Source organism: Mycetomoellerius zeteki, unplaced genomic scaffold, assembly GCF_001594055.1.
Source record: "Mycetomoellerius zeteki isolate Tzet28-1 unplaced genomic scaffold, Tzet1.0 scaffold158, whole genome shotgun sequence".
Taxonomy (NCBI): Eukaryota; Metazoa; Arthropoda; class Insecta; order Hymenoptera; family Formicidae; genus Mycetomoellerius; species Mycetomoellerius zeteki.
Window position 1 is genome coordinate 940,852 of NW_017256532.1, and position 27,515 is coordinate 968,366.

At 33.6% G+C, this 27,515-nt stretch overlaps 2 protein-coding genes across 3 annotated transcripts; one reads left to right on the top strand and one right to left on the bottom strand.

Moving 5' to 3' along the window:
• Positions 1-321: 321 nt before the first annotated feature.
• On the bottom strand, positions 322-27,515 carry LOC108721041 (uncharacterized). 2 transcript variants are annotated; one of them, XM_018445358.1, is made up of 6 exons: positions 27,479-27,515; positions 27,057-27,270; positions 8,080-8,303; positions 6,056-6,382; positions 3,529-4,209; positions 322-795 (listed from the first exon to the last, which is right to left on the bottom strand). In XM_018445358.1, exons 3-6 carry the CDS (start codon positions 8,299-8,301, stop codon positions 583-585), a joined length of 1,443 nt encoding a protein of 480 aa, XP_018300860.1. In that variant the 5' UTR covers positions 8,302-8,303; positions 27,057-27,270; positions 27,479-27,515; the 3' UTR covers positions 322-582. The 2 variants fall into 2 exon arrangements, with proteins under 2 accessions (XP_018300860.1, XP_018300861.1); XM_018445359.1 differs by lacking the exon at positions 27,479-27,515 and having other exon boundaries at positions 8,080-8,308; positions 27,057-27,420.
• Positions 10,227-13,392, top strand: Def2 (defensin 2). The gene is made up of 2 exons (XM_018445361.1): positions 10,227-10,389; positions 12,850-13,392. Exons 1-2 carry the CDS (start codon positions 10,293-10,295, stop codon positions 13,044-13,046), a joined length of 294 nt encoding a protein of 97 aa, XP_018300863.1. The 5' UTR covers positions 10,227-10,292; the 3' UTR covers positions 13,047-13,392.

Here is a 27,515-nt window from a genome sequence, read left to right on the forward strand (position 1 = left end):
ATTAATATAACGACTCTTTATTGCGTATTTAAAGATTCGTAAAGAATAGTTACTAAAAAAATATAAACAATATCCACATAAAACAATATTTTACAATTCATATTTTTTCGCCGCTGAGATGTAAAAACATTCCAGATGAATATAACCGGGTTAAATAAACTCCAAACATGAGAAAGAACTGTAAGCATCTGAATATTTCATAAAAAATAGACGCGCGGGAAAATGTTGAATTTTACCATGTGAAGAAATGCGTAAAGAAGGAAAAAATGGCCGCAACATTTTCGATCAATTCGCAATTTTCCGCCGCTTTGATCTTTCTTCCCTCTTATTCCTTCCTCCAATCTTTCTCACGTTTGGACCCTTCTCAATTCAAGAGAGTAAACAAGGAAACCATTCACACAGATCTCGTCTGATTTGCGCGAGAGTTAGTTCGGAATATCGAACTTATTCGGCAAAAAAGAAATAAAATAAATAAATAGCGGCAGTGCAGCAAATAGCTTGTACTGTTGATTCAGTGGATTTTGTTTACCAACAAAACATACGAATCGTCGTAATCGCGAGAGATAGTCCGGCGATGGTGCACTACTTGACGAAGAGGTCCTTTAGAGTGGAGCAGATCGAGTCGCAGTCCGATTGTTCCTGCTCCTTATTCCCGCTCGTGAACCAACCGGCGACCTTACTGACACGTGACTTGTTCGGCGACAAGGATAGTTTTCCGGATGAACTACCCGAAGCTTCCGCATCGTTTCCCTTGTGGCCTGAGGTGAGAATCTTCTCGATGGCATTACCAAGCACCTATCAGTACCGAATCAAGCGAAAAATTTTACCTTCATGTGACCTTAGCTTCTTTTTATGATATATTATCTTGAACGCACAAATGAACATACACTACCCGTAAAAAATGGACTACTGTGACATTACAGTGGCCTATTTTATTGCAGATGAATATATGTATATACCGTAAATAATAGAATTTTGCGCACAATTCTAATCATGATTTTTTTAATACTTATAAATTAATACATTTAATGAAGAAACAATGTTTGCTTTTTTTTATTGGTTTTTCTATAAACAGTATATTTTTAAACATTATAAGAATTTTAAGCACGACCGTATGAATACATCAAATATGATAAAGAAAGCCATGATCGGTCAAAGTTAGATGTTTCATTTCAAATCAATTTATTTCAGATATGATTGCGCGCCGATAACTTTCGGACTTTCAATCATTCTGAAGACGCTAATAATCCCCTCTAAATTAGATCGCAGGATCCTTAAGATACCGTGGACGGCGAGGACCACTAATGGAGATGTCTTGAGACAGATGGGCAAGGATCGAGAGATATTGACTACAATGAAGAGGAAGAAAAGGGCATATCTGGGGCACATCATGCGCAACGCAAAATACGAACTGTTACAAAGAATTATACAGGGAAAAATTGAGGGAAGGAGAGGAATAGGACGTAAGAAGTTATCTTGGCTCCATAATATAAGGCAATGGACAGGACTGCGCACAATGGAAGAACTAATACATACGACGAGGGACGGAGAGAGGATGCGAAATGTAATCGCAAACATCCATTAATGGATAAGCATAGGAAGAAGAAGAAGAAATTAGATTAGAAAGAAAGAAAGAACTTTGACCGATTATGGCTTTCTTTATCGTATTTAATGTATTCATTATACGTACGTGTTTAAATTTTTTATGTTTATACACACGCGTACTCTCTATACATATCAGTTATTGCGAGGAATATTTCCGAAGCCTCAATCAATGGTCGAGTTGGCTAAGACACTCTTCCTGGAAAGTTGAGAGGTCCCAGGTTTCGAACCCTGGCTGAGGTAATATTTTTCGCAATAAGTTTCTTTCTTTCTTTCTTTCTAATCTAATTTAGGAGAGATTATTAGCGTTTTCATAATGATTGTGTTGAAAGTCCGAAAGTCGGTGCGCAATCATATCTGGAATAAATTGATTTAATAAAGAATATATAGTGTATTATTCGAAACATCTAACTTTGACCTGTCATGGCTTTCTTTATCGTATTTGAAGTATATTTTTAACAATAACTTCGAATTTTTTTAAATAAAATCGGATTAAGCAAGTGAGAGCGAACAAATACGAATAAGCAACTTTCTTTTTTCGAGTGCGAACAGTAATCTTTAACATAGAGTGCGTTTTACGTATTGTACGCATGTATCATTTAATCCTTTTTTAATATTCGGCGAGCAACAAGGATAAAATGATATATCATGCGCATCATGCGTGAAACGGAACGCATCATACTAATGCCGTATGTAGCTTATAGCTAGTTAGGTTGAACGTATTAGTTAGTGCACTGCTGCACTGGTGCATATTAAAGCCATGTACACTAATTTAATCTAAGGAGGACATGACGTTGGGGTCACTGATTTTAATCAAACTTAATGAGGATATAGTGCATTCCCAACAACCGACGTGTACCAAGAAGTAAGAAGCACTACTAAAAAACAGGCGAGACAATCGAAATTGTAAATTATACAGTTATTTAGGTTCCTTAACACTTGCTCTGTTTGTAAACCATCCAATAATTTCGGTAAATGAGCCGAAGTAGCTTAATTATTTTTTAAATTTCTTGGAGTGAAAGCTCACTATCAAAGAATTCAAATATTGCTACTAGTATAAAAGAGTAAGAAAGGAGGAGAGTCCATAAGGCCGATTTCAGCCTTATCCAAATTTTGTCCAAATTCATGAAAATTTATTCTTTGATCAATTATATTCAATTTAAGTAATTTTAGCTTAAACGGAGCGGTGATGTAGACATATTTGTATGAAAATTAATATTTTGAATACCGCATGTTTTATTGAAAAACCTAAAAAGTCATAGTAGTTGTATTGGAAAATAATCTGAATCATTCTGGAATGGCAGAGTTTTCTCAATTTTCTTTACATTTCATGCCGATGCTCTTATACAGGGTATCCCAAAAAGGTCGGGACACCTGAATATCTCGGAAAATATAAATTTTACAGAAAAGTGTTTCAGATAAAAGTTGTAGGGTTCAAAAAGATTTCTGGTTAAAAATAGACGAGCTAAAAATTCTGATCATATTAATTACAACTCTGAGGTTTATCTCAAATAAATAATAGATTGAACCAGAAAATTTTGATTTATCTATTTTTAACGAAAATTCCAGTTAATGCAACGAGATTTTTTTTCAGTGTGCGTCTTACTGCACATGTCAATTGTTAGAGATATATTATATCCCCACCAAGTTCGATCAAAATCGGACCTCAACATCATGGTCTCCCCTCGTAAATATAACAATAAAACGTAAATGTTTCAAATTATAAAATAGATATTTTACCTAACAATACAATAAAATATATTTCGCGGTTTAATCCATTTCTATATTTATATTAAATACACATACATATTTACGTTAATTTACATACGATAATTTCAATGTGCATCAGTGCGCACTGACAGCATCGAATTTGCTATTAGTACAGACTGTCTGAATGGAGCGTAATTAATTATTACATTCATTTACCTGAGCATCCACTTTGGTACCACTACTATCGTCCCAGAGGACCTTATGTTTGGCGTTCTTCACGAGCGTATCCTTGATAGTTTTAATCACCCGCGACTTATCCAGCTTCAACGTCGACGCGTTCTCCTCGTCGTATCGGTTCTTCTTCGAGATGGGTTGATGCCTCTTGGCGAACCAGGTGCTTGGCGTTATGAACGCGCCAATGGTGCTCTTGCCACTGCTAGTTGGTGTCTTGCTCTGAGTGCTGTGCAGGATGGAGACGTCGAAGCTGTTGGATCGAGAGCTCTTGAGTCGACTGCGCCTCTGCTCCGCCGTTTTGGTTGACCAGCTCGATTTCTCGTCCTTCGCGCTCGATGCTTCCGACGTGCCGCACGTATTTATCTCCGTCGCGGATGATGTCAGGGAACTCAAGATGGATATCAGATCCGTGTTGGAGCATGTAATACCTGCCGCAGCTCCTTTCGACATTCCGGGTAACTCGATATCGGAGAGCGGCCTCGTCATCTCGGACGCGCGTCTACGTAAAGCTGACGTTGACGCTGCCACCGATGCCGAGAACTCGGAGAACCGGCGTTTCTGATGCTGTATGTATTTCTGAGTGGTAGAACTGCTGTTGCCCTCCAGAGGCTGGATCTCGCATACGCGCTCGCGAGACGGTGTCTTGTACATCTTTAAACGGACCTGGGACGCGTGTACGAGCACGATTAGAGCGCTCCTCGCTTAAACGAAACGTCAGAGAACTGTCTAACTATACATCGAATTAACATAAATACCTATCAGTTGTTAACGGACTTTGTAGTGTGCGCATTCTCTTCAAAATAAAACGTAATACGAGATTAAACAAAACGTCAGAGAACTGTCTAACTATACATCGAATTGACATAAATACCTATCAATTGTTAGGCTTTATAGTAGTATGCGCTTTCTCTACAAAATGAAATACAAAATGGAATTTAAAAAACTTAAATACACAAGCTTTATTATTTTTCTGTTTTTGGACCTTAAATTATTCTCTTTGACAAATTCAAGGAAATATATTGATTAGAATATATTACTCTGGAATATATTACTCTGCTGGTCTGTTAGGGTCTATTTGTCCCGAAATGTAATTTATTATTTTTCTCGTTAATATTTTATTTAAAAGCTTCTTTCTCTAGTATTTGATGATCGTATTTTAATATAAGACTTTTCATGAAAATCTTTTATTTTTTATTTTTTTTTTTTTTTAGAACTTTTCAAGATATTAATTAAAACTTAAATTATTCGAAATAATAAATTTGAACAAACCAGCAGAGTTAATTAAACTTATTAAACGATCCGACTTTTCATTTCTGTGTTTTTATTCTCAAAGAACCAATTTTATTAATATCTTTATAAAATACAAGATCTCTCTCTTGAATTTATATACGTTGCTGAGAATATTTTAAAAAATTGCAATTGAACTCCTAATACAGGCAATTTTATTAATATATTTATAAAATACACGATCTCATGAATTTCTTTGCATTGCTAAGAACATCTTAGAATTGCAATTGGACTGTTATTAGAAGCCATGCGGCTCTTAATTAATAAATGTTCAATTTCGAGAGCAGACAAATACGGATGGGCAACCATAATAAAAATCAATAACAGTCAACCTTAATAAGCCTAAATACCTTATAAGCGCAAAATGTTCTTAGCATATTATATGGATATTATTAAAAAAAATTAAATTATGTTATTATAATATTTCGAGGATACCATAAATATTTTTTAATATTACGGGAGTATTCTATAGAGGTTACAGGTCCACTTATATAATACCCTAGGTATTATATCTTAATATTCCTGAAATATTATTAAAATACTTATAAATATTAATTATTTTTAATTTTGTGCAATTTGAATTCACAATCCAATAACGAAAAGTTCTTATCAGTCTATGCTGCATCTTGTACTAAAAAAAACGTTTCGACGTGATTTTAAGTACATATCCAGTTCTGGCAGTCTTACAACTGCGCGCCAAAATCATTTTCAGTTTTTAAACGTATACTGAACAGATGTAACAGTTTTACAAATTAAAGTAAATGCGCGCGCTGTTATAATACTTTTTAATATTTATACGATATTACAGTAACATTAAATAAATGTTATAATACTTTTAATAATCACATAATATTAGGAGTGGACATATAACCTTCTATTAATATTTCGAGAATATCATGTAATATTATATAATTTTAGTAAAATATTATTAAAATGTTACATTTAATATTAAGAATATGCCTAAAATATTACTTCATATTAAATAATATTATGCGCTTATAGGGTAGTTGTCATGAGATTACAAATGATTATCGTAAAGCTCGGTCTTATTTCTTGATTCTGTATTAAACTAGCAAGAAAATAAGACTTGAATGATCTCATCATTATGGTTTGTTATTCGTCCTACCTCATTTATATTATTCATGTAAGTATTACTTTAGGCTGTATACCCTATTACTACAATTACTTCTAAAAATGTCGCTAATCCAGAGTTACAATTTACCTTCCTGGCTTTTATCTCGGCAATATCATCCATAATATCGAGTTGTAGATTGTGAGTGCTTCCGCTGTTGCTGGGCGGGCCACTCATCCCGGTGGACGAGTCTCGCCGGCTCTGTAATATCCTGGTGGCGCCTCCCATGGGAAAAGCAGCGATGGATTCGCGACGATTGCGCCCAAAGAGGGTAGTCGGCACCCTGGAGATCGTGACAACAGAGTGCCGCCGGCCGCCGGCCGTCGGTGCCGGTGTCTGTGAGAGCGTCGCCAGAAAAGCAGCCTCCCTTGCTGATGGACCGGAACCTTCTCCGCCACGTTCGCTCAATCGTCGCACCTATTCATCGCGTGCAATTTAAGAGGAGACCATCTTATCGACATCGACACCAAATACGGATTTATCTTACTGCTTGAGAAAGAAATTTAATTAATCGAATTGGCAATCAAAGGACTGACAGCCTCATCGGGAAATACTGTAAATCTGAATCGTACAATCTCGGATTTTATTACAAATTTTTAACGTGATTATTTAAAGGTCGATCTTGGTCGTAAGCTTTTAAAAAAGTAACTATACGCATTAAAATGATAATATCATTATGATGCTAAATTTAGAATAGTAAGATATCTGTTAAGGCATACTCACCACTACTAGTATCAGATTGACGTCAGAAGCGAGAAAATATACAATAAAAATTTTTTCAAATATTTATATTTAAATAAAAATATTTTTTAGTAAAACAACATTTTTGCAATCGATGGAACAGACTTATAAAATATATCTACCGAAAACTATTTTCTCGTTTTGGGGAGAAATTAAATCATATTTATTTCTATATATTATTAATTTAACAGTTTATTCTGTATATTATTAATTTAACAGCTATGAGCAACAATATTGCTGATTTCGTTTTTGGTTATGCATAATTCATTTTCAAATATATGATATAATTTCGAAATTATTTATTAATTAACGAAACAAAAGAGAAGAATTTTCTGTATTTTACAAGTCGATTTTGCCAATTACCCTGTAAAGTATAAAAAAAAACAATAGTAAATCCAGTTACCATCCGTTGAGTTAAAAATAACATTTTGTTATTTTTATATAAATTTCATGGCTGCGTATCAAAATACAAATCAAGCCATTTCCATGGTTAGTTTCAAAGTAAACAATGTTTATATTAAAAAAAAATATATACATTTAGCAAATGATAAACTAAATTAGAGTCAAATTTAATACATTTTTATTGAGTTAAATTGTTTAACTCCATTGTTTCAGTTAAATTAACGCATATTGTGTAGGAGCATTAGTACTATAGAAATGATTAAAAGTAACTCAAATTGGATATTATAAAAATAGTATAAGTGTTGTTGAAACATATTTCCATATTAATATATTTTGTAAGAATTTTTATTGTGTATTTTTTTGCTTCTGACGTCACAATTTGAGATAGAAGTGGCGAGTGAACAGGAGCTTGTAAAGCTTCATCAAAACAGTAATAAATCAAATAATAGTTTTATCAAAACAAAAATATTAAATTAAAATACAAGTTGAGAAGTAAAAAGTTTATATATGTTCATTTTTAATTTTATCTTAATTTAATATCTAATTTTTTTAATTTTAATATAATCTTTAATACACGAAGAGTACAATTTTGTTGAATCTAAAAATTTAGCTGAATATAGATCTAAAAATATTTTTGTTTGGACCACATTAAAATAATTATATAGGATTCTGAAATTGCCAGAATGTCAAAACGTTTTACAGCATTGCTCATCATGCTTGAGATTTCTACGTAATTACGGTCCAACGAAGCTATTTTCGAATTTGTGTTTAGTTAAATTTTTAGATACTTCAATGAAACTATCCTTTTCGTGTATCTGTCTTTTTTCCCTTCAAGATCGATCACTCCGACAATTTTGGCGTTCAGAGAATCAGTCTATTTCAAATTTCTCGCGCTCGCATAAAGCGGATATATTGCACATATCGATAGCGCCGACCGCGAAGGACTTCTTGTGCATGTGCACAGCACATACCTGGGATGCGGTTATTCCGGATGTACATTGTGGCGTCGGCAAGGAGTGCTTCCTGGCGTCCCTCCATGGTGAGAGCAGATAGGGATTCAAGGATGGCGAGTCTGGGTCGACGCATCGTGGCGGTGATTCCACGCGACAGCGATCCGCTTCTTCTTCGACGACAATCAGCGGCTCACCGGTGTTTCCGCTGCTCGAGCTCGGACAGTACGACTGCCTTCTCATCTCTGCCCTTACAAATATTTTATAAGATCTTAAAACGTTTTAAAAATCTTTCGGTTTATTAATATTTTAGAAATCTGAATTTTTAATTGCGATACTCTCTGGGAATCCTCTTTAATTAAAGTTTAATTAAAAGATTAAAACTATAAGTACAGACATTGCACTTTAGTTATCTTTATTCTTTAATTGTCTTCATTACAAATATTTGCTCCGTTTCACCGTGTAGATTGACATTAGAACCGCAGCTGTGCCATTTTTTATTCATCTGATAATTTTTCTTTTCTAGTTAATTTGAATTTGCACGTGGAATTTTAGATTTTTATGGCTTTCACAAACAATCAATTAATTATAAGTATTTTTTATTTTTATGGTGACAACTCTTTCTTGCAAAAAATCAGATTTACTTTGAACCGTGGTTGGATTAATTTGGACCCGCGGTTCTAGTGTTAACTTTAATTTTGATTTAACTTACTCTTCACCTTTTTTAGTTTTTAGAACTACTTAGAATTTCAAGATTAAAGTTAATTTGTATCGGTGGAATAGACATTAGATATCCGGTATTTAGCTCCATTTATAACGGAATTAACGCCTTGGTGTGTATGCTGCTTAAGATTCCGAATGGATGTCCGACGGGATTTCTCGAGTATGTGCGATACCGAGAGTCGAGAAATTCCCCGCAGAATTTTTTATTTTCCTCAGAGACAAGCATCCGGAAGGGTATGAAGCACGTAATATATAACCTTGTTCGGTTCGTGTAATTCCGAGCACGTGCAAGCATTTCGATTTGATGTATCCAGAACATATCTCCCCTCTTCGCGCATCACGTCCGTGTAATGAGGGGGTAATTTCGGCATTAATTCTTCTATAAATATATATTTGCGTGGGATATAATCCCCAGAATCGTAACGCGCTCAAATGCAGTGAAAGGGAAAAAAATATGTCGCGAATGACAGCAACGTATTAAACGTTACATTTGCGCAGTTACATAAATATTTAGTGTTCGCAGAAGTCATATTTTTGTTCAGTATCTGGGTCAGCTGTAGTACAGCTCACGCTAATAAAATTTGCTATCACCTGCAACAGCTGTGGCATTATCTTCCATCATCAATTGTTTATTCACAGTTTAATCGACACCATGACGTCTCTCTCAAAATTGCTGATGTTTTGGACATGTAAAACTCGCAGAACTTTATTATAGTACAATAAGCGAAACAATAGACCTTGCATAATGGTAAAGAGTTGTTATTCCATCTGACTTTTTAATTTTGTTTCAATAAATTTTCTCTTTGTGGTCGTAATGTGGAAATTCGAATTGTTTAATATCCACATATATTCCGGCCTTTTATCGCAAAAGATCAAATCTGGTCGGAGTAATCGAAAATTTATATATAAAACGAATCTCTTAATCATAATTGCAGCGTATATACGCTGAAATAAATTGCTCTTTGCTTAACATTCAATATTCCGCGTTATCAGATTTTCTCTTTTATATAATATATCGGTATGTCGAAAAAGTATGAAGAAATAGAAGAATTATATCCAAGAAGCTTCAAGTAGCCGAGTTCACAAATTGAATAGTACGGAATGAATACCTGTCGATTTCTTTTTAATTCACTTATATCGCGAAATATAGTCACATCCACGCTTCCGTTCAACAGAAATGCTGCGATCGATCGACCTGTTTCGTCGCCTCTCTCTTTCACTCGCAGTCGTCCCGATAACGCTGATAATGCCGGAAATTAATATTCAAATACATAGGTCAGTCTACAAAGCGGATTTAGCCAGTGGCTGGCGGATCTAGAAATAACGAATGCGAAGCCGCGGGGATTCCGATGACATCAAGAGGAAAGGCGGTGGACGGAGGCACATCTAGGAAAACAGAAAAGAATTATCTCGGCGACAGCGATAAGGTATATAAAGCGACATCGCGTTTCCTTAAGAAACATTGTTGATTAAAACGAATTTGAGTGCACACGAGAATACGTTCCGTAATCATGAAGCTGTTCGCTATCCTCGCTATCTTTGTCGTACTGGCTTGCACCTCAGTTAGTACACTACCGGCTATCTACGACGGACCTACTTATGAACTGGGTAAGCATATATTTCACTGAGAAAGATCATAAATAAATTCTCTTAATCCTTCGGTGCTGACGCGAGCATCTGGTAATACAGTTACTGATGCTAGGTTGTAATAGGATTCTTACACGTCTTTTACATCAATAATACTGTCAGTACCAACAAATATTGACAATATTATTGACCGTGCGCGGTTAATATTGATGGATTGATATTGAATGCGGTAATCCGGATTTCTTGATTCTTGAGCATCAGAATTCCCTACTAAAGAGAAATACCGCTTAAGAGTCAAGAATCCGGATCATCGTTAATAATACTGTTAATATTTGTAGGTACTGACAGATTTCTAATCGTATAAAGTCCGTACAAAGAAATGAGTTGAAATATTATCAATAATGCACAGAAAGGACAATTACTGATCAAGTATCTAAAAATTTAGCTAGATTACAGATCTAAAAATAATTTTGTCGGACCATCAAAATAATTACGTACGCTCAAACTGTTTGCTAGAATGTCAAAACTTTTTACGGCATTATTCGTGCTTAAGATTTATACGTAATTATTTTAATGGTCCAACAAAATTATTTTCAGATCTCTATCTAGCTAAATTTTTAGATACTTCAATAAAACCGTTCTTTTCATATACTAACCAATTAGATTGTAAAAATATTGATGTATACTATCAGTATTATTGATTCGATATTACTGATCGATATTATTGATCGTAAACAGAAGACTCACTTAATTGAAACTAATTAAAAAGCACTAATTAATTTCAAGAAACCAAAATGATATAACTCATGTTAAAAAAAAAGAATGAGAATACTAGATATATTTTAATGAAAATAATCCAAATTTGCAGATATAACAAAGAAAATTAAAAAATACATAACTATAACGGGCAATTGAAAGCAATAATCAACGCAATTATTTATGCGTAATAATTAACAAATGTATTGTTCAAGACGTTACATACAAAGTGATCATGTTTATGCCGGAGCCGTCATTTCAATAATTTATTCAGTGCGAACCAGTACTCTGAACGAATTTTGTGCGTATTTATTCTTTCAAAATAATTTACTTCTTGAATATTGGTCATAATTAAGAGCTGTGCTGATTCAGCCAAACAGCTTATTGACATGGACGTTTTTTAAACATGGAATTGAAGAGACTCCTCAGCTGCTCTTTTAGACTTATTTTATTCGGTACGATTAATTTTTAAATCTACCATAGGATATCGCTGATGATGGCTCGAACGGAGCCGAAATGTTCGATTCTTCTTACTTGTATGTAACGTCTTGAACAATACATTTATTAATTATTATGCACGAATAATTGCGTTGATTATTACTTTCAATTACCTGTTAGTCATTGTATTTTTTATTCCTTCTTTACCTCGAGAGCTCAATTTATTTTACTTTTATATTATAATAAAGAAAATTGTTCGTCATTTTTGATAAAGAGATTTTAATTGAGAACCGGCCCAATATACATATATTTACCGTCAGCTCGAGATTTAGATTTAAATAATAGTCAAATTCCTTTGATAATGGAGCAATCTTAACAAGTTGTAATTAATCTTGAATATATAATTCTCACTTTATCAGAGATTTATTCACTTAGATATCAAATTCGAATTACATTAAGTCACTTTTTTGTCGATAATTAATAGATCGGATATTATAATAAATGCCTGGCTAGTTGAATGTATTATACTACAATTTCATTTTCGCGAAAAATGATATGTCGCCGAGATACAACGTGACGATACTTCGCAATAGAGTAATAAATATCCAGAATGCACAGTCTTTTGTCTCGCGTGCATAATAGTTGCACACACACATTCTTCCTCTTCTCGCTCTCCTCTCCTCTCTCTGACACCCTTTCGGCATACTCTGATAATACGCTGTCGATATCCTTTCATATCGAGCTCGACACGACCTTTTCTACTGACGAGTCATTCCATTATTACGAGTTACTATATCATTTCCGAATGCTGAATTAGAAATAATCTTTTGCGCTTAGTTGCGGGCTAAATAAGTTGTTTCCATAAAGACCTTGCTACATATTTTTTAAATTTTAAACTAATTTAAATGTCAAAGTGATTTGCATAATTAGAGTCACATAAAAAGATTGAAATTTAAAATTTAATTCGCAAGCGTCACATAATTCCCATTATAAAATTTTAAACTTTAAAAACAGAGAGAAAGGGGGACGAAGTTATTTTTAAATTTCTTCGAAAACTTCTTATTTTTCTCGCTTTATGTATCAAGAACAATAAAGAAGAGGAGTTAACTTCATCTTCGCAAGAGAATATACATACATATCTACGCATCCTTGATAAAACCTCTGCATAGTCTAACGAAAGCTCTCAAGATAGCAGATACTTGTAAAGGGTACATAAAACGCGATACTTCGCAATAATTGATGTTCTCTACCTTTATCGGAAAATAAAGCGAAGCAATTGCATTTCAGTTACCACCAAGGATCCAGTGGACGACGAGATACCGTCGGACCTGTCGCTCATCCGGAACCGGCGCGCGACCTGCGACCTTCTGTCCTGGCAGTCCAAGTGGCTGACTATCAACCACGCTGCTTGCGCAACCCATTGCGTGCTGCGAGGTAAAAAAGGTGGTTACTGTCGCAACGGTATCTGCGTCTGCAGGAAGTAAGCGTCGTGCTCGCCCTCGAATCGTTCAACTCTTGGCCAACGCAATGTCCCATGGATCTCGCTGTCACTCATTGTCCCAATATGTATTCACTACGTTGATGAACGCCGTTGCATTGTAATCCAAATTAATATTCATAGGAGATTACGAAGGGACGCGATTTAATCATCCGATCGATAATTCCGGCCTCGATTGTCCGTCCCGCCGAGCGAATTTTCACCGAAACGGATAACGTTATTATTAACGATAATTATTTTAATCGCTCCCGCGCGTCACTATCGAGCGTGTTAATAAGAATAACAGTTCTTGTTCGCGTCAGCGTTGCGATGGGAGTTTCCCGGGAAATTGACAAGAACTGATATTGACATTATTAATGGAAGTTAATTAAACCGTTTATCATAATGACATTGTGATAGAACATTTACGTAACATTTGTCAAATGATGTCAATCGATTCTTTATGGCGTGTGCATAAAATTTCGGCCGAACCAAGCGTAGTCATTGCGGAAATTATTTTAATGAATACATTTCGGTTATTATTAAAGAATGATAATATTTATGCCATATATCTTAAAAAACCGATTAAATATCGATATAATTGCATCGATGTCTACAGATTTTTTTCCCAGCTGTGTGTTTATTCATTAAATATAATGCAAGTGTGTTTATACATATGTTACTTCTGTTAGATTAAAACCTGTTCTATGAACCTGCTCCTATAAGATAATTAACAACGATTACAGTAATTAACTGATCTATTAATTTTATAGCAAAAGTCATTTTATTAGATTAGAATAATTCAATAAGCTGCATAGTGCATACGATTTTTCAATAGATTTTTTTTTATGAACGATTTTTTTTTATGAAATTAGGTCTTTGGAAAACTTTACATTTTATGCAAAACAAATGTTGTTTCACAAATAATTGCTGTGTATATTAGAAATAATAATTATATATTAATTATCTGTTTGCTATTTTACTAGATAGGAAGAATGATTTTGCTAAAATATCTAAAAATAGAGCTACATACAGATCTGAAAATAATTGTGTTGCACCATTAAAATAATTATGTAGGACACTCATAATTATGTAGGACACTCAAATTGGTTGCCAAAATGTTAAAACTTTTTGCATCATTATTTGTAGATCTGCGTTTAATTAAATTTTTAGGTAATTCAGCAAACTTGTTCTTTCTGTGTACCTATATTAAAATTAACATCATTATGATAAAACTAAAAACGGATGTTGATAATAGCAATTAATTGGGTAAAACGTCTGCGAATTAATAATTGACCTTTATCTGGCCAATTTAAAATCTATTTCCTGATATATGTATAAAAGCAACATATGGGTCCGGTCGATAGTTCCATGTTGGCGAATCCAATCACTAACTTAATATCTTTCGACGCGCTGTATATTGATTCGTGCGTTTGCGAACGTGCACAGAACACAGATCGCTGCTGAACAATGAGCAGCCCAACATATCCCGGGAGATGGAATCTAAAATTAAATTTGAATGCACCGAACAGGAGAATGGTCTTTAAGGTTCATCCGATATATATGTATATATGAAGAATGGTTTAGCTGAATCATATAAAAATTAGACTAGATATAGATCTGAAAATAATTATGTGTAGAATACTCAAGCATGATGATAACGCTGCAATATAATTATTTTTAGATCTATATCTAACTAAATTTTTAAATACTTCAGCAAAATGTTTCTTTCGTGTACATATATTCGAGATACAAGACGTTTCTGTCGTATATATTTGAGAGAATTCATTATCAAAATTTAAATTTACAGTATTTCGGATAAAAGGATAACTGTTTTTACGTTAATACTACACAGAAAGAACAATTTTGCTGAAGTACTTAAAAATTTAACTAAATACAGATCTGAAAATAACTTTGTTGGATCAACAAAATAATTATCTAAAACGGTTAAGCATGATAATAATATTACAAAAAGTTTTTACAGTCTAGTAACCAATTTGAGTGTTCTACATAATTATTTTGATGATCTAACTTTATTTTTAGATTTGTATCTAGCTGAATGTTTAAATAATAAAATCATTCCTTTCATGTGAGAAACATTTCCTTTAATGCTTGGCAATCAGATTTCTCTCGAATATATTGATAGGCATTTTATATCCTAAAAACATACAGAATTTTAAAAATACAGGACTGAATTATCTGTGTAATTATATCGATCCTGATACATTCCTGAGACATTTATCTTGATTTATCAAATCTAATTCCAATGAAATGTCCAGTATCTTTAGGATGTCCCTTAAATTTATCTACAATGCTCGTATCACATTTGTGATCACGCACATATCAAAATCCTCCACCTGTGAAATACGTCTCGCTCGACCTTTCATTTCTATCTCCATTTCTATTCATGTGATAAGGGCCATCCATGATGAAAACTGATACTCTAAAAGGGCACTCTAAAATATATCTGGATGCATTCCTATAAGAAGATATTAGAGAGATCAAACGGATTAGGACGAAATCGGATTAGTCCGAGCTAGGGATTTCTTAAATGGAACGAGATAGAAGCTTCTACGGTTCTATTCTCGCCGTCCTTTAAATGGACGACAATTTCATTAGCAGCATTGTACACCAGGTGTTCCCGACCGATGTCGGGATGTACTTCTTTTTTTGTTGAGGCGACCTCGACAGTGGGAGGGAATCGAAAACTTGCGACAATTAATGGCCCGCCTGTAGAATAAAAATTTCACCGACAAAATCGCCGGTAACTGAACATGGCGCAGTTACGTGACTCAGGGCACAAATTATCTGCCTGAGAATACTCAATATTCGCTTCGCAGAACCACTTTACGTGCAATTTCCGAGGCAATGTAACACAGAGGTGGTGCTTCTATTCCGCGTTCTCAATAGATGGTTCATTGCTCGGTTCCATGTCGATCTGACGTTAAATTTGTTCCGATGGAACAGGATCTCTTCAGAAGAGAGAAATATATAAAATCACGCTGGATAGTATTCGAGGAAAGATCGCTTTGATCAAAATGCCACGGTTAATTCGATTCTCAAATGACGCGGATTTACGGGTAACAGGATGGATCGACGTCAACGTTCCAAAGTTGTCGACTTTGGAAAAGAGCTTGAAATCTTGCTTTCTGAGGGTGACTTTGAACTCTTGCTTTATCCTTCACGACGTTCTCAGATATTTAAAGTTGTCACTGACTGAAGTCGGCAAATGGAACAACACTCGACCAATATATCGAGATAAAGCCAGCTGTTCTCGAGCTCTATTGTCCGCGCGATGCGGCGTCACAGTAAGAATACCTAGAAATGCTCGTACACGACATAAACGGGAGAAAATAACTTCTTCCATTGAATAAGGAATATTAATCTTGCGAATGCACGGATGTTAATCTTGAAATTTTCCGCGCGTTCTTTATGAGAATAACAAAAAGAGCATCTTATTACCTAAGTACTTCGTACTACTTTCTACGAGAAAATATTCGCAAATTATTACTGTAGTTTTTCCAATTTTCTCTTTCTCTCAAAAAGGAAATGGGAAAATGTTTCATTCAGTCATATCTAAAGGCTTCCTTAGATTAGTTTGTAATATGTTTTCATACTTTCTAGATGAATAATTATCATTTCGTCGCTTTCAGCGAAAATATTAAGATATAGATATAATATAATAATAATAATACAATAAATGAAAAGGTAGATTTATGACTAGTAGATATAATGGCCCCTCTTTGCTATTAAATGGTGAATTCTAATTATTACTTGTGGAATTATTTGTTTAATAGTTTGCCATTACACTGTGACGCTAATATACCAAATATACAAAGCCAACATTTATTATAACGCATTTTTACTTTCTAGCATTTCGAAACATTTTTTAAATACATTTTAGCATTTAATTACATACACACATACGCACACACGCACGCACTTCCTCATTATTCTTAAACTTGAGCGTATTATCATCACACAAAAGTCAATAAAAAACCAAAATGACTTTATTTTTAATTTTTAACGTCTTAATTTTAATTTTTAATGTGTGTGTGTGTCAAATTTTGTAACAAAAATCATCATTTTAACTTTCATGACGTCAAAATAATTTTAACTTTCTCTTCTCGGTATGTAAATATTGGTATAAATATATTTGAAAGTATTATTTGTTATTGTTATTTAATATTTTATTCGACTTACATTTCGAGTTATTTAAAATTAAACAAAATAACATGACATTTTACAAATATGATTCTCTAAATGTGTTGATTGCTGATTTCTTTTTCGATAGATTTTCGTATCCGAAGAATTACATAAATGCTAATTAATTGTAGCTCTGTTTTTTAATTTATAATTTGTACTACATGGTAGCAGTACTACAGATTTTTAGTATTAAGCAGCCTATATGCGGAAAAAGTTATGTGTACGTATATATATATATATATATAGAGATAACACACGACATTAATAAAACATTCTATAAGTATATGAACATTCTAAGAATATTTGTATATTCTTAAAATATTCTATGAACGTCTTTAGAAGTTTGGTGTTGTATTGGTATATATATTCATTTATATGTATATATTCTACAATATTTTACCTTTTGTTAATTTTATAAATAAATACTGTTTTCATAACAAAACGAATTTTTTAAATCTATTTTTGTGGAAGGCCGCATTATCACTCCTATTTCTCTTTAAGCCATTATGCAGTGTCGTCACATTTTTATAAATAGTATCCTAAAGTAATGAATATTTCATAACTATGAGTCTAAAAATGACTAAATAACACTTTGACGAATATAATCGTTAAATCTAAAATTGAAGTACTAATTATTAACTACGTTATTGTATAAAATTTAAACGGGATGTCATATCCCAGGTAGCAAGCTGAAGTTATTTATTGTCATTTTAATGTCAAAATGACGTCTTTAAGGCCATTTTTACGTCAAAATAACAATAAATAACATCAGTTTGCTGTCTGGGATAATATTATCTTCTTCTTTAATAACTTTTTATTGAGATGCAGTAATATCAAAGAAATTACTTATAAAGATTATAGATAATCGATTTAAGCTGCATCACAAAAAAAATATAACATTCAACGTAGATTATCTCCTTCAAATTTAGATGTAATATTTGCTTAAGCAAATATTACAATAGGTTATTAATAAAATTTGCCGCTTGCGAGATCGCGTATTGCACGGGAATGATTCGATTTATACGGTGTTTATTTAGCGCGCTTGATGTACACGTAATATTTTTGGTCACTCGATCGAGACAGCTTATGAGGTCATTTGAAACACGCTGCAGAATCACAGAGTGAGGAGAAAAAGCAAGACTTGTCTGTGGCGTGAAAATGCGCAAAATGCAAGTAACGTAATCAATCAGATCGTCCCGTTCGTTCCGAACAGATCTACTTTGAAGCTACCGTAACGAACTGTGCGAACGGCGGGTTAAAGTCAATTCACATGAGGGAGGGTAAGAGTTTATAGAGCGAGAGCCAATTACGCCGTAATACCGCAAAGAGGATTCGATAACGAGTGAAAGGGAAGATAGGAAGCTCAGCGTTTCTGTTGCATTCGAATAAATCACATATGCCGCATCATCTGCTCCGTTTTCTTTTTCTCTCTTTTTTTTTCTCCTCATCTCTGTCAATCCGTCTGAATTTTCTTTCGCTTTTTTATCTCTGTTTCCTTTCTTCATCGCTTCCGATAGTCTTCGTAGTTCAGTCTGCCGGAAATTTCAGCGTTGGCGACTCTCAAATGAGATTCACCCAGCAAAGCACTAGTACGACATCTGATAAACCAAAGTACTCACGAGTGCGTCTTTAGTAGCAAACCTTATCGATCGACAGTGTTACTACAAGCGTGGCGGCTTTGAGTTTCAAAGGTGGCCAACTGCTGAGCTACCACAAGATGGGGTGAGATTGTTCCAACGGGGTTGAAGTTGCATCGTCGCTGCTACATTAGCACCGTACCGGCGAAAGAGCTTTAGGACCAACGAGCTTGGCCTCTAAGAGGCAAAGAAAGAGAAAGAAAAGAGAAAGAGAAGAGGGAAAGAAAAAGAGAGTGTAATCAACGATGTGACGAGAATACTTGGTAAAGTAAATAAATTCTCGCCCGATTATTTTCTCAGACGCAAAGTTACATACTTCATTTACCGCTTAGATGCGACCGTCTACTACCGGATTTTATTTTAAGAGAAAACCGCACGACGTGTCGATTAGCACGAACGGTAGACATGCACTTATAAAGCTTCTTCCTTTATCTATTAATAGATAAAAGTATCGAAAAAGTATTATACGATATATACAACGTAGAACGTTAATTAGAAAGTTCTCAATTATGGCTGAAATTATTGATAGATATTATTAAATCAACTATGAGAAACACCAATTACGGTCAAAGTTGGATGTTAGAATAATATTATACATCTATGTGTATTTATGATAATTTTTATCTCATATATACACGGAAAGAACGATTTTGCTAAAGTATCTAAAAATTTAGCTACAGATCTGCAAATAATTTTATTGAACTATCAAAATAATTATATAGATTGCTCAAGCTGGTTGCTAGAATATCAAAATTTTTTGCAACATTGCTCAACAATGAAAATTTAGGCAAATGAAAGCGAAATGGAAAAATTAAAGCACGATTAATCTTAGAAAATAATTTTAACACTTAATTTTTATATATCTATGGAATTCGAACGTTTCGATTCGCTTTATAGTTATCATTAACGATCTAATGTTCTTCAATATCTATGACACGTTCCTCATTCCACCATAGACATTAATGAATTGAACGACACAAAGTGAAGTGCAACTATTTAGTTGTAAATATAACAAATGAGAAATTCTGAAAACTGTAAATTGCTCATTATGTTCAAATTTCCTACGTAATTATTTTGTGATGGTCCAACATAATTATTTTCAAATCTATATCTGACTAAATTTTTAGATATTTCAGCAAAATCGTTTCCATGAATATCTCCACGCTGATTACTTCCGATCTTCAACACAATCAAACTGAAAAAATAATATTCCTCCCACAAATTAAATCAAATCGTCAATTTGATGCTATCGGCATCTTAAAATCTGTAAAGAACTTATTGCAAAAAATATTACCTTAGGAATTTGAACTCGGATTTCCCGACATTCCGTGAGGACATTCTTATCAATTCGACTGAGGCATATGGTAATCTTTATCGTAATAATCAATATATACAAAGATGTGTGTGTACGCATTGAAAAGCAGCGTATAACAATATTAAGATTAGGATTGCTTATATGAATGAATCAACTAACACCTCTTTCTACTTTCTACCAACTTTAATTTCAATCTCAGTTCAAATCACTAACTTCATCTTTTTTTAGTTTTAAGAATTAGAAAAAGATAAAGAGTAAGTTGAATCGAGAATCAAATTAATCTACATTGATAGAAACAGGCATAAGTACGAGAAACACTATTTAAAGTATTATTAGATATTATTGTTATAATATTATTATGATTTGCCAGATTCTTACGTTACGTTTTCTTCAGAAGATAGAAAGGAGAAAAACTGCCATTATTTGAAAATGGGGATGATTCTAAATTCACCACTGAATAAAACGTATAATGTAATACTGAATAAAACGTAATACTGAATTTAATATTATCACACGCTAAACTTCGTACTAACCATCGTATATGGATTCCAGGTTTAAAAATCTCTTTTTTACCCTTTCGTGAACTTAATCACAATGCTGAAGTAATCTCAGAGGGGTCGGCTCGGACGTTTCCAACGTATAACAAAAAGATTTTTCACGTGCGCACGGTGACGCTGATATCTCATATTGTCGACGAGCGAACGAACCACCCTTCAAACTCTACGTGACGTAATACTGGTGTACCGTATTTGACGTCACGCTTTTATTCCGTCTCGTGCACAACGCAATCGACGACGACCGTTGACGGTCTATAAACGGCACCCGTTAATGTTTTGCGGTTGTATGAAAATCGCCAGATGGCAATATAATGGCGTGTATGTAATAATCCCCTCTGTTACGGTAGATAAATTATAACAGTATTACACGAACCACTCGTAACCGATTTCTCATTAACAAATGCCGCGATCATCATCACCCGGCAACCGCGAGATCAGATATTAATGATTCCTCAATGCATAACACTGGATTTTACGCTTCTTTTCGGAATGGTGAATGATTATAAAATTATTCGCTGATATATCAAATTATAATTCATGTAAAAGAGAACGGAGTGGGTAATGGAAATCTGAATAAAAAAAAGGGTATAAAGATTATTATCTGGGAGATGATGTCTGTCGGTTATGTATTAATTTGCTAATATTATGATAGGTGATACATGAAACGAAATTTGTTGGACCATCAAAATATTTACATAAAAATTCAATTATAATGAGCAACGCTGCAAAAATTTGATATTCCAGCAACGAGTTCGAACGCCCTACATGATTATATTCTGATATTATATTCTGATATAGTTCAACAGAATTATTTTCAAATCTGTATTTAGTTAAATTTTTAGATATTTTATAAACCTCATTCTTTTCATGTATTATTCAACCTTAAGTCTATTTGTCTTGAATTAGATCTATTTTTTATATTCATAATTAAAGCATTGATTTGTCTGAAATTATTTTGATTTTTTAATTACTTTGGAATTCAAAAATAATATAGAATTTATATATATATATATATATAAAATCAGATATTAACAATAGAAATTTTTATGGAATTTGTTCTCAAAATATCTCTCTCTATATGACTTGAATTCGAATATCGAACATCAATCTTTAAAATTGATGAAAAAATCTCATTCACAGGAATTATACAATATTAACAATAATTAAAAGCTGTTACACTTAATATAACTGCAATATTTATTATACCAATATTATTTTATGTATTACATAAATATCATTTTTAATTTCCTCTAATTAACTAAATACTTTAAATCAGCTTCCTATTCAATTACAGTTATAACACAGAGATCAATATTGCGTATTTGAACTATATCTATTTCATGGAATACATCTATTCCAATATTAATTATTGCTAATTAGCAATTAGTTCGTGACGGCGTCATAAGATTAAAAACATTCCAGACGCGGTAGGAATAAATAATTACATTATCATGGAGAGAGATGACAGAACTGTTAAATTCCTTTCATTTCCTTAGAACGTCCGACGTGAAAATGCTCCGCAGAACGTTTTCTACGAAGCAACGACAGAATAGCTATTAAAGACAATTCATTCGGCCTTCCAACTCTCGCGTCGTCGTCCCTGTTGTCTCGTTAACTTCCATTCTTCGTTCAATGCGCAGCCTCCCTCTGTGTCTGATGGACATTTAGTGCCGTGTAATTACGCGAAACGCGCGACAACACTACGTTACGTAAGTACGTTCCACCACCGGATGAGATGACGCGTGCAACGCGAGGTGGCGAGCAACTTATCGAAGTTACGCGAAGCAATAAATCTGGAATCGACCCTTTCATGGGAATTAATCTTCCACATCTATCTCTGAGTTTCTCAAGGATTAAGGCGAGAAGTCTCGGTCACCTTTACCGATAATGAGCCGTTCCGCTCTTATCGCTCGAAATAAAGCTCGAAGAGACAGACGGTTCTTATTTGACGTGAACCTTCCTCGTGGAAATTTATTTTGCTCCGGGATATACGCACCAGCGTCAAAGCGCAAAGACATGCAACCACGGAACTTTCCTCCGGACTTAATTAAATACTTCGGATACCAACTATCGTCGCAAATATTTCCAGAGAGTCGGTCATATTGGGGACGCGCTTGAATTCCGAGTTCGTCTTATCTTTTTTTCTCTTCTGTCCCAACTACCCTTTCTCAAAGAATTTATGTGGAAAACGAGCGATTGAATCCCGCCGGCTATTATACTTCCAGTTTCTATTTATCCATAACAATCCAGGAGTTCGAGGAAATACTATTTATTAAGATGGATAGATAACAGACAGAAATTTATGGCTAAAGATTACGAATCATACATATTTGTATATATTTTACTATAAAGTATCGCATGTACCGCACGTAAAAGAGTACAGACTTCTCATAAAACCGACAACATTCCTCTTCCATCCAATATCTGCATATGACGCACAAACGGAAATTGTATTTGCTAATTTTATAACGTAATGATGTGTTTTTTCGAATTGAATATTCATTAAACTTTTAATAATGTTGTAACTTGATTATTTAAAATTTCTTATTATTATTTTGTGATGTATTAATAATCAAATTTGAAAAAGTTACTTTCATGAAAAGTAACTCGTTGTTCTTCGATTATACGTTGCTCGTTACTCCTCGTAAAAAAAGTAATTCATTGCTGTAACTCATTACCAATTAGAAAAAGTAATTTGTTAGCATTATCTTTACTCAAAAACTTACTCGTTACTAACTAATTACAATTTCTGTTATATACTTTTTCGCCAAATTTTTATGATCCTTTTTTATTCAACATTCATAGAGATTCATAGTAGTTATGAATAATCATAACATAGTCTAATGTAACACTCCTTTTTTTGAAAACTTCTTTTGAAACTCGCGTGTTTCACATATACGTGTTATAAGTACGTGTATGAAGTAACAGTAAAAATAACGGTTATATTCGATATCGCTACTCGAAACATATAACTTCGATAGCTCCATTTTATTGGTAACAATATCAACTATTTAAAATTTAGTAATGAAACTAATTTTTCGTTGATAATAATACTATTAATGTTAATAATAACAAATGTATGCAATTTGTTACTAAAAAAAGTAACTATTCACAATAAAAGAGATATTGTAATTCTATTAAAATCAATCCATTCAAGTCCTTAAAATTTTGTGTTGAATTTTTAAGTATACATATCATATTGTGTATACAATTTGAATAAACATATTCGAATGTTAATTTAACACAATGTAATTTTATGTTATTTGAATATTTTGAATTAGATTGATATTCAACAATTTTCAGTATTAAAATCATGTAATTTACGAGTAAGTAAATAAATAACATAAAAATATTATATTTTAAAATGTAAATTTTAAGATAGATAAATAAAACACGTGTTAATTTAACATATCATAAATGTCAATTTTACTGAAAAAATATTCTTCCACAATATGCTTACAAATTGTGTCAGTGTTACATTTTTTTATGTTAATTATTTTGTATAATATTTTTGTTAACATACTGTTCTTTTAACATATTGATCTTATGTTAAATTGACACAACAATTTAAGTAGATCGTTTGGGATCGTGTGAGATGTATTAAATTTGAATGTTTTAACTATGTTACGGTAACGACATTATAAGTAACGCGTTACTTCCCAACCTTGTTATAATACATGATATGTAGTATGGTGGATGAAAGTATATATATTGTGTAATTTTGAGACACAGATCACAACGTGATTTGTCTTTAATAGTGTTGATTAGATTGAATCTCACGTTGACATTTGTATGATTGTTCAACAAAATCTGCTCGAGCACATTCACGGTAATTGTTAGTAAATGGGGTAATTCAAATTATATTAAAGCATTCATTTATAGATTCATTTGAAAGTAAGTTCGCAGCGAATCGAATTACAAATGTAATTGATCGAAATCTCGCTGCAGAAAGATCATGTATTGTAAATACTTTGTTACCTTTTTTTTCGCAGAATAGGTAACAAATTTCTTTTTCATCTCGATGCGTTTTTCAATCATATCATTTAATAAATAGTATATCATAAACAAATTCTTTAGTATTATCCAGTACATGATTTTTAACGTGACAATGAAATAGAGAACAATACCGAATGCTTTCATAGTAAAAATATAAAAATATATAGCGAAATGTTTTCGTACACCTCAAATGAAATAATATTAGTGCAAAAATACTAAAATTAGTCCAAACATAAGTTCAAATAATATAAAATAAACTCGCAAAAATAATTTTTATTAAAATAATATATTTATTTTTATTCTATATAATTCATTATATTTTTAAAAACGTATTTTATCACTACTGGCACGCGTTGATAAAAGTGCACTCAAAAAGTTACATACATTGCACTAAACCAAGTCGCATTAAGCCAAGCAAAAAAAATTCGAATTAAATAGAATTATTTATAAATACGTTGCATGGTTTGTTTTAGCGTTGTCTGCTTTTTCGCAAAATTTTAAAGTACTTCTCGACTGCATTTTTATCTAAATTTAGATTCGAAGTTGCTGATAAAAACTGCACTTTGTCCACACCGATCAAGTGTCTCTTGGGAAGACTATCGTGAATTGAGAGAAGTTTGAAGGGCTACTGTTCTTCCCCTATTGACCTGTTCTATTCTGAACTACGATATACGAAACGTTTCATTTGAGATGCAACAGTAGAAGGTCGAAATTACGAGGGCAATTATTCGCTGCGAATGCACAGCTATATAAATCTGCCAGGGCTTGTAATTGTCAATTAGACCGACCGTCAAGATTTTATCGATTCCTCGATAATCCTCGTATTTGGTTGTTGCTGGTGAAACGTGGTTGAACGAATTCTCAGAGAATAATCGTATTTTTTGGGGAAAGAAAGATAATTCTGCTAACACAATAAGTCCCCCTGCGGATTTTCGGTCTATTAAAGTAAATAACATGTGAAAAGTCAATTAAGAAAATCATGAGTTTATAAACGATCTAGGAAAGAATACCTTCTTTTTCAATCACGGAGTAAATATTTGAGACTAATTGAAATTGTGGACTAAAATAAAGTAAAGTAACTCAAACAAAAAAAAATTTTGTTGATACAGAAAAGACGGTTTTGCTAAAATAAATTTAGCTACACAGAAAGAATGATTTTGTTAAAGTACCTAAAAATTTAGCTAGGTACAAATCTGAAAATAATTTTGTTAAATTATCAAAATAATTGTATAGGAAATTCGAATATGCTGAGCAGTAATGCTGCAAACAGTTTTAACACTATTCTAAGAACCAATTTAAAAGTTCTACATAATTACTTTGAGATCTAAAAAAAGTACATTCAGATTTGTGTGTATATAATTAAATTTTTTGTTAATTAAATACTTCAACAAAATCGTTTTCTCTGTGTAAGTTTGTTATCACTAATCTGTTTTTAATATATTCACAATCTCTTGCATTCCGTGATTATCAAAACAGGTAACATCACGCAGGCTAATTGCCTAACCAAACGCGTTTATATAATTGCTGCAATAATATTTAGAGGCGGTAAACTGTTCCATCAACAGAGTTTATATATTTAAATAAACTCGCATATAACTCGCTTGCCTGGCACTTGCTAAATTCTATCCATTTAGTCTCCATGCCATATGCAATTTAAAGTGTTCACGAGTGAAACAATATGAACAATTCCACTCAGTAATTATTGCATAAATAATAGAGAACATGAACCTGGGGGAAGCTCATAACAATCTACACGATTTTTTCCGCCGCCAATAAATACAATCTAATGATCTTATTTCCGCAGGTTTATTCTTAAATGAACAGCTTGTCTCTGGATAATTTTAAGAGAAATTATTTTCATATGGATTCAATTATGATCAATTGCTTGAATAACATCGCATTAAAAAATTCATAAATCAGCTGACGTAAATAATTGGCTCTAGGGCTCTAAGTTCCCGGGATAATCGATCTCTTACCGAAGTTTCACGCATCTAGTAACATGAGCTATGTATATGAGTTATGATTATATATCTCAAGGGTTCCTACCCTAAGGTGTTATACTAGGTATCGTATAAATATCCGTCGCCCATCATTACCGTCATCGGGCTTATTCCCGAGCCAATTAGGAAAGTAATGCCGATCCACAGGCGATAAAGTTTCAAACACCTTGCGGAGGAGTCGCGCTTATCTCCTTGCGTGAATCCGCGGGATGTCGCGGGACATTCAAAAGCTACCGTGATCAAAGTGGTTGAGACGATCGGTAAACACGACGTGACCGGCGAGTAAATTAGCGAGATCTCACCTACCGTAGAATTGTCGGCCACGGCGCGCTGTTGACTCCAGAGGTTTGTTAACACGGCCGCATTCACGATCCGACTACGATCCACTTGCTGACACACCACCCCGTGATGTACTACCACTACTGCCTACCGCTCCTCGTCGATTCCTCGCTGGTTGCACACGCACCGCTCCGCGGTGTCGATTCCCCGGTGTAACGACCCCGCGATCTCCCCGCTGCACCTATATACGGCAGTCACCCTTACTACACGTCGCTTCTATATGTACGATCGCTTCATCGCGATCATTCCGCACGATCGTTCAACCGCTTTAGGATGTAGCCAGAGCTCGCTTCGGGATCGCGCGATCGATTACGACGCGAGATCGAAGATCTCGAAGTAAGAGGTATTACATGAACATCGATAGATCTTTGCGATCGCGACGATCTTACCAAGTTTAGGACGACGAGGAGCAAACCCAACCGCGAC